This window comes from Haliotis asinina, chromosome 5, assembly GCF_037392515.1.
Source record: "Haliotis asinina isolate JCU_RB_2024 chromosome 5, JCU_Hal_asi_v2, whole genome shotgun sequence".
Classification (NCBI taxonomy): Eukaryota; Metazoa; Mollusca; class Gastropoda; order Lepetellida; family Haliotidae; genus Haliotis; species Haliotis asinina.
The window spans coordinates 26,410,599-26,420,210 of NC_090284.1; the positions used below are offsets into that span (position 1 = coordinate 26,410,599).

A 9,612-nucleotide genomic window follows, 5' to 3' on the forward strand; every position below is an offset into this window, starting at 1 on the left:
CTATAATGACTAGGCAATCATACTGACCTCAGCCGGTCAAATAATCAACCTCACTGGACATGAAACAGTCATAGACGGGTACCTGGTGGTATCTGTAACATTGGTCACTATGACAACTATAGTGAAATGAAACTGAACTTAAGAGGTCTTTGTTGATAAATTCATTACCATGAAAAAAGACATGCATCTTGAAATCAACACTTAAATCAATTCACTGAAATTTTTTATTTTCTATATTTTTAAGTAGTGTCTGTGTTTGTCAGTGTTTACAAAAATAACATACTTCAACCGAGCTCTGCATATCAGTGTTTGGTTACTCTACGAAATATTAAACATCATTATCAACAAAACAAGACCTTCCTGTGACAAACTTTAAGTGACAAAGAATCAGAATAATTTCTATGGATATTTCATCATCAAAAAATATAGATCTAATTAAACAACTTGTACAGACACTTGTTTTAACTGTTCCTATGTTTACTGAGTGTGCTTAACCGCTTGATAACATAATAGATCAGTATTGACACAATCCCCTATGACCCAGCACAGACAAATGGACCTTGAATCAGGACCAGCAAGCCATGGAGCAGAACAATTTAGGCGTCTGCTCTAACCCCGTCTATGACACTACACTCAACAATCAAATGCACACATAGTACATTATCCTATGCTAAAAATGTCACGTCACTATTCAACTTCAAAGATCTTGAATAGGACGATTAGTACTGTTTCACCTGAGCTGCACAAGACCGGGAACCCATTCTGCACACATCACTGGCGAGGATTTGTAGAGCTACCATTGGTCAAGCTATATTTGTGGTAAAGCTCTTAGTACTTGTTGTACTCCGTGCATAGACTCAATAAACTATTGGCATTACAACTACTCCTGCTCTAAGTGTGAATTTATGTCAACAAACTGTCATCACATTGCCTTTCAGACATTTGAGAATAATTTACGGGACTCCTTTCTTGTTGTTGGAGGTTGGTTTGTTTGGGGGGATTATTTACGAAATTTGCACTCTCGTTGTGATATTTCCCACACACACCCCTGTCTGATGCCATTGACAGAAATGTTTGTTTTTCTTAACTCCAACTTAACTAATGGACTTGAATCGTGTGATCTCCAGTTGGGACGTTTAACAGAGGGTTAAGTGCTTGTGAAGTTATAGTGAGATGTCACGAAGCTAGTGGTGAATGATATACAGGCCGTACAGGACTGGGCCATTGTGGGCTAAGTGATAGTTCACGGTATAGAATGGCACAATCTGCATATAATGAACAATACTTCCAAGACAGGCAGGGTATACTTATCTTTCCAAATTACACACATGCATAATACACACTAAAACGACAGACATACTGTAGAATTGTCTGTCAGTATAAAACATTTGAACACTTAACAGCACATGACATGATGACTTCACAAAATGAAGTGTACAAACCATTTCATAAATGACACAATTGGTAAGCAAATACTAAAAACGAAAACACAAAAAACAACAGTTTCATGATGTAATTCTTAGTGGCACAAAGTACCATCACACATCATGACATGTCATGAGACATGACAAGTGACACATGACAGGTGATACATCAGGATGCAGATGACATATCTGATGACACGATGATGCCATCCATCAGCATCCAAGGAATCAAGTACTTACACTTTCCTCCACTTTATACGCTATAGGGCTCGCTCCTTGCATAATCTCATCTTCACTCATAGGCCGGATCCGGCAGGCAACCTGCAAAGGACATCTCTGTCTTAGTAACATGACTCACCTTATAGCCACTACAGCGTCTTAGACAACTGCTAAACCTATGAGTGACTATGGTCATAAATGACATCAGATAAAAACAGTGAGACTTATCTTACATTTGGCTGACAGAGGGACCCTACATTTGCAATTCTTCAACATCCATTATAATATTCATATTATCCAATTAACTTTTCCCACCACAGTTCATACCTTGATTCTCTCCATTAGTTCAATCTCATCTAAATCCCAGAACACAAGACAAGGTATAGCTAGAGTGTTACAGTATCACTCTCTCCTCCAAGCATGCAGGTCTGGAGATGTTGTCATCCCAGGTAGCTGGGAGGTTTACAGAGACTTAATTCACCTATTATCTTGATTATCCTCAATCATGGTGATGAAGCAATCAAAACCCCTTCAACCAAAACACCTCCACTATGATATACACATCACTGGCTTTGTAATCATTTCCTATACACACTGTTAAGAAAAAGAACTTATTATCCTTGTAGAATACTTACTGTAATTTCCAATACGTACAGGAACATTTTTACAAGGGGGTCTATTTTAAGGCCATGGCTTTTCGAAGGATATTTTAAAATAGAGTCCAATTCAAAATATGTCCACCTGGAGTTAGATGGCTGAAATATACTCTGATTACATGCTGACAGGAGTCATGAACGCTTATTTCTTTGCAATCTTGTGCATTCACCAGTACACCCTTCAACAGATTGTGTAAATTATACTGTTACTTTTCTGAAAAGAAGCTTTTTTGGTGTACGAATGCTAATGATCGTAATGACCATGTATGGAAAGGCAAACAAAGTATTGGGTAGTGAATATCAGTTGAAAACTATTGGATGACGAACATTAGTTGAAAATGATTAGATGATGAATATTAGTTGAAAGCTACTGGATGATGAATATTAGCTAAAACCTATTGGAGGACCGATGTTTCATATTCAGATGATTGGAGACTATCAACACATGACTAAAATGTATGCATTGAATTATTATCAGTGGAAGTTAGTGATTCTGTTCTGAGAAACAGCACTAAGCCTTACCTTCAATTTTCAAACAAGTACATTCTAAATTTGATAGTGAAATGCATTATGAACATTCCTCTCCTGAGTGACAAAAGGATATCCTTGTCTGAAGTTTCTTGTCATCCTATCTGTACAATAGATACTCTACCAAACTGGCATTTCCTTAAATTACAAACAGTTAATAATAACAGAGACTAGTCTATTATATGGTCTCTGATAATAATGTAAGCCCTTGAACATTCAAATGATGAAATGAATACCATTTTCATAAGGTTTTTCATATGGCGTGTTATACCAGAAATGGGGTTCACACATTGTACCCACATAGGGAACACACATTGTACCCACATAGGGAACACACATTGTACCCACATAGGGAACACACATTGTACCCACATAGGGAATTATACTAAAATATTTCAATCATGTCATAATCAGAAAATAGCGAAATAATGTTCCTGATGTCATGGTCCAGAAACTCTTCAGTTAAATTTCTCAGAAGAATGTTTATTGATCAGATGCTTCACAGTTAAATTTCCCTGAAAAGTTCATTGATCTTATTCTATTGAATCATAAAAAATCCCGAGTCCTAGCAACAAGGTAACACTGAGATCACAAACAAGTCCTCCACTCAAGGGCAACCTGTACAAATACCTAGATGATAGTGTAACATAAGTGGTTGTGGTTACCGACATCAAACTATGTACAAGAGAGACTCCACTGACTGTGGCTCAGTCTTGGACCTGTGGCATGTGAGCACATTTATGATACTCTTTACTGTGGTAAGACAACAAATTGAATGGGTGACGATAGAGCTTGTGTAAATCACTAAATGTTACTTTACACACAACTGGCTCTGAAATACACAATAACCTACGTGGGTCATACAATGTAGAACCTGTATCAGCAATCACTGTATCAGTCACTGTAATATAATACAGTCTCTCTGCTGGTACCAGGAAGGTGGAGTCTGTAGCAGGCACTATGTGATATAACACATTCCTACATGTAGGTCATAAACAGCGGCATGCTGGCACTACTACCAGAATTTGGAGCAGGAACATGATAAACAGAACATAATCATGTACTCAACTTCATTCAAGCACACAGGCCGAGACACAATCATTGAAAACACATACAATTTTTTCATCAATCTTTCAAATCAAACAATTTCATTTTAATTCATGGTTAGTGTAGATTAGGTTAGATACCTATTTATATTGAAATAACAACAAGAAATTACAAGTCATTTTTGCAGTTAATACATAGAAGCATGTGGGCCGTGAAGGATGCAGTCTTCAAATACACATCATAAACAGGCATGACTTTGTAGTTCCCATCATTTCTTTTCTGTGATCCATAAATTCTGAATGAAAAAGTCCTAACACAACATAATTAATGAAATTATGATATTTGAAATGTGCACGTGTACATAAAAGCCAGGAAATATTCAGTAGTGTTACCAATATTCTACAAGTGCTCTGCCTGTATAAACAGTATACATATAAATAGCTATGACCTCCACAGACTTGTGGAGGTGACACCCAGCTGATTGTTGGCAAATAGCTCACACAAGTCTTTCCACTCAACATGTGTCTTTGTGGAATAAGCAGATTACCGGTGATTGACCTACCTACACATCCCTACCTGAACGCCCCAAATATACCTCCAGCCAGGTAACAAGACACCATACAGTTACATTCTGTTTACCCTTATACACTGTGACATGCAGCAAGTGCTGCAATTCCAAAAACAATACTAGTATTCATTTTTAATACTGACTACCACCGACATAAGGTTGGTAAGGTGGTATTGTTTGTCCTTAGTTATTACGCCCTGATGAATTCTAATGTGACTCAGCAAACATTTCCTTGAGGATGTCTGTCTGTCTAAAAAGAATAAAACAGTCTGGTTGTAATGTTTAGCTGCAAAATAATGTGCATTCTGTAGTATTAGGTGCAAATATTACTCAAAGCAACATTCCACCAATGACTTAAAGCGAAAATATACTGCACAAACTTTCTTTTTATTAGAGAATCTTAACAAGAGTTGGCATACTGTTAAGTGTTCTTTGTTTTCATCAGCATGCATATTTTATTTTCATACAGACATGACAATTGCTACTGTCAGAATACTTTCTTAAAATAAATGCTGATTGCGTTCAACCTGCAGGAGGAGGAAATAGGAAATAAACAAAGACATGATGATGATGTTACCTAATTTGTTATATATGACACGTGTTCCAATCTGTATCAACCTGCAGGAGGTTTCCTATTTTAAGATATGACACGTGTTCCAATCTGTATCAACCTGCAGGAGGTTTCCTATTTTAATATATAACATGTAGTTCCAGTCTGTATCAACCTGCAGGAGGTTTCCTATTTTAATATATAACATGTAGTTTCAGTCTAGATCAACCTGCAGGAGGCTTCCTATTTTAATATATAATGTGTAGTTTCAGTCTGTACCAACCTGCAGGAGGTTTCCTATTTTAATATATAACATGTAGTTCCCGTATGTACCAACTTGCAGGAGGTCATCTATTTTAATATATAACATGTAGTTCCAATCTGTATCAACCTGCAGGAGGTTTCCTATTTTAAGATATAACATGTAGTTCCAGTCTGTACCAACCTGCAGGTGGTTTCCTATTTTTGATATATAACATGTGGTTCCAGTATGTACCAACCTGCAGGTGGTTTCCTATTTTTGATATATAACATGTGGTTCCAGTATGTACCAACCTGCAGGTGGTTTCCTATTTTAATATATAACATGTGGTTCCAGTATGTATCAACTTGCAGGAGGTTTCCTATTTTAATATATAACATGTAGTTTCAGTCTGTACCAACCTGCAGAAGGTTTCCTATTTTAATATATAGCATGTAGTTCCAGTATGTATCAACTTGCAGGAGGTTTCCTATTTTAATATATAACATGTAGTTTCAGTCTAGATCAACCTGCAGGAGGCTTCCTATTTTAATATATAATGTGTAGTTTCAGTCTGTACCAACCTGCAGGAGGTTTCCTATTTTAATATATAACATGTAGTTCCCGTATGTACCAACTTGCAGGAGGTCATCTATTTTAATATATAACATGTAGTTCCAATCTGTATCAACCTGCAGGTGGTTTCCTATTTTAACATATAATATGTACTTTCAGTATGTATCAACCTGCCGGAAGTTACCTATTTTAATGTACAATGTGTAGTCTCAGTATGTACCAACTTGCAGGAGGTTACCTATTTTAATATATAACATATATTTCCAGTATGTTTCAACTGCTTTCTGAGAAGGCATGAAATGTTAACATTGCTGAAGGGCTATATATATTATATGGAATTTGATATGTTAATATTTTTCTTACTTTGTAATTAATTTTCTAATCCATCACAGATCCAGTGCTAAGTATAATATTAATACATCCATAGTTCTGTTTCATTCACCTCTAGTCAGTTTAATCCTTAAAAGTGACAAATACTTTCTTCATGAATCTACACAGACACTGAACTTGCCGTCTTGGCAACAGATTGTTTTCTGAAACGCTGAAAGTGAATACTATCACTGAAGGACAGTTAGTTTAACATAACTCTAGAAACAACAAATTCAGTAATGTTTTCTTACTTTAACAATAATGTTGTGTTCCCTGTTTCACAAAACAATCTTGGTGCTCCCACACTTAAATTTGGTAACTTTGTGTGAAATGTGATACAAAAAAGTGTAATGTCACACTTAAATTTTGATGTGACTTGTGGTTTATAGTTCAGTTCCATTACATGGGAGGGAACATTGTTTGTCACAATTATTATTTCTTGGTTCAGGGACATTTGTGTGAAAAATCCAAGATTGTGGTTTTCATCTTTAACTCTTTATTCCACTAATACCAGACCCACTTCTGACCTTTAAAACCTTTGGGAACTATCTTCATTGCAGAATTTGCTGGTGAAACTGCTGTGAGGATTTGTTTCCTTCTATATGCGATGCTGAAATTCATGTGGGTTTCTTAATACACATGGGCATTTCTCAGCATACAAGAAGCAGTAGTAATAATGATGGGGGCCATAAAACAGGATTTTGTGTCAATACCTTATCTCAGCTTAAAAAACAACTTTCTTTTTTTCAAAGGAGTAATTATTTTAAGAGAACATGAACATTTCCTGTTGGCAGAACACTCAAAATAAAATTCTGCACGCATGTATTAAAAAATTCATGAAGTCAGTTAAAGCAATGCAAATAGCCCAACCTTGCTGAGCACAGAAAAGCAAGCAGGAAGACCAGGTGTTGTTTTCACCACACTTGCATATTTGTTTTTAGAATAACTGATTGGTTGTAATTACAAATAAATTAAAACTTTGCACATTAATCAGTGAAGAGGCCAACTAAATCAGAACTGTGTCACCTCTTTTCACTGTCAACCTTCTCTCATTTACAAATTATTACATATCTTGGAACAAAAAAGCAAACTGATGTTTGAATAGGGTTTGAAGATTGCGTTACAGAGAGATTTTTTTCTTGAGGAATTGAGAATGGCTTTAATCCCTCTTGCAATACGGCTCATTGAGAATTTTAGGCGAAAGCAAGGTGACTGTACAATTACAGATAATGTCGTCCGCCTGAATAAATGACTAACCCCCGTCATGTTCTTGCTGACTATGGAAACCCGTAAAACGCCTTTCAGAGTCAACACTACAGCTATACACCTTCACAAATGGCGGTCCCATAACCCATAACTGAGCTGATAATTGTTCCAACAAGCAGAACCGTATTCAATGCCCGAGTCATACCCTAAGGCCACGGGGACATTTGACAGTGTGTCAGCATAATGTTCTGAAATACACACTGATATTCTATGAGATACGAAAGCCATTGTGTTAGTCTCGCTCCAAAAATGCCTTCCTCGAACTTCAACTGCCAATTATTATCAACAAAAGTTTAAAACTGATGTGGTAAAAATTTGCATGAAGCAATAAAGATTGTGACAGTCGGAAAGGCCTAAACAAAAAAGAAAAGACGATCAACTGAGTTCCTACGTCTGAAGATTTGTCGCGCCTTGAACAGGTGAAATTATGACTAGTTAAGAGAACTCTTAAGAGCGAAAGGTTAAGGAAGAATGGACATTTGTGTTTCTTGGGTTATGTGAGATTGTCATTGACAAATATCATTCATATGATATAATAAATTACTTTCAATTAATGACACAGAATATTTCGTATTTAAATTATATTTGTTAAAAGAGACTTCTTTTCGTTATTTGATACAAACATTTCAAGACTCTATAAAGATTGTCTCTCACCGTCAAAGTCTGTTCTCCCCCTCCTTTAGTGCGGCTGTCATTCATACTTCCCCCTCCCTCGCCGCCGCTGTCCCTACCCCCCGTCTGTTCTTGTCCCGGGGTGGGTGGCGGTACGGCCGCTTGATTACGGCGTGACATTGCTCATTGAAAGCTGATCACCCCATAACGCTGTCCACTAGTATATATTCCAGGGTAAGGCACTGCTGAACCTTGTTCTCTCACTACATTTTCGCATGTAACAAGTCAACCAAATAACTGTCAGGGTAGGCCATACGTGCCCACTGTCAGTGTATAACGGCGTGAGCCTTGTCACAGTCAGTCCGCACTACTTCCAGCTCATATCCCTCCGCCTGTAGTCTTCAAGGTGCGCGGACAGGTTATTGATCTGAGAAGGAATCGATCAGGAAAGTAAAGCAATCGCCTGAAACCAATCAAGCTTATTTTTTAGCACGTGACACTATCGTTGCATTATGCCAACCCAAGCGAGACGCGTATGTTCCATCCAAGTCAAAGTTGGCACGTGCGTCGCCATGGACAACAGTAGCAGACGACAAGAACTACAGGCACGTTGACAACCTGTCACATTTGCGATAAGCTCACTCCCCTCGAATACAAGTGTTTGATAAAAGATTTGACTTAAACTGCGGTTGTTACTTTGAACAATGATCCTTAATTTCCAGTCGAGTAGGGAGACATTAAGGTATACCATGGGATGTAATGGGGGTGTAATGTGGATCAATAATAAGCAGTGTGACATTAAATATTAATAGGCTTGAAACTAATGCCGTAACTAGCGGTAATGACGAGCATTGTCAAGTAAAGTGGTAGGCAAGATAGCGCGAAGACCACAGCCGTCCAGCACGCGATGTTCTCTTCCAAATACGGTTTCATCGAAACCTGCAATCTAAAAGACTGCGAGGAGTGTTTTCAAATGGTATAATATTAACTTGTACATTTATCTCTCTATATGATAAATTCATTCCTTTCCGGGTATATTATTCTTTCAAAACGTGTACATAAACCTTGATGAATGACGTTTTGTCTTTAGTACCATCACCCATGATGAAAAGCCACTGGCACTTTAGGCTGAAATCCACTGTTCCCTGTCTCTTTCCAGTAGACACCTAAACTATTCCAACCATTAATCGAACTGAAAATATATACAGAAACTGAGCACAAAACAACGTATGTCAGTCATTGAAGTAGGGTAGCCTATAGGATAAAGCGTTCGCTTTCCTCGCCTAAGTCTCTGGTTTAATGACCATCATGGATTCAAAGTGGAGAAACCATTTCTTTGAAAGGCATTTGTGATGGAATATTGCTGAACGCCGCGTATACCCACTCGTATTCTCTTCACTGAAGAATGTGCATTTATTCGCGCTTTCATGAAAGCTTTGCTTTTTCTTGTAGTGATGGGTTTGAGGAATGACAGTGGGAGCTGAAGACAGGTCCCTCACCACAGCGTTCCGTCGATTGTGGCTACTGTGGCATCTGTGGAAATAATTACGAGGGAA

General features: G+C 37.5%; 1 protein-coding gene across 1 annotated transcript in view; it reads right to left on the bottom strand.

The window, feature by feature from the left end:
* LOC137283303 (kinesin-like protein KIF19) overlaps positions 1–8,446 on the bottom strand; it is a 46,913-nt gene extending 38,467 nt beyond the window's left edge. Inside the window, exons 1-2 of the mRNA XM_067814755.1 lie at positions 8,099–8,446; positions 1,665–1,745 (exon numbers count right to left, since the gene is read on the bottom strand). Coding sequence (XP_067670856.1) covers positions 1,665–1,745; positions 8,099–8,236 — 219 coding nt within the window. The 5' untranslated portion in view covers positions 8,237–8,446. The remainder of the gene's footprint in view (positions 1–1,664; positions 1,746–8,098) is intronic.
* Positions 8,447–9,612: the final 1,166 nt, after the last annotated feature.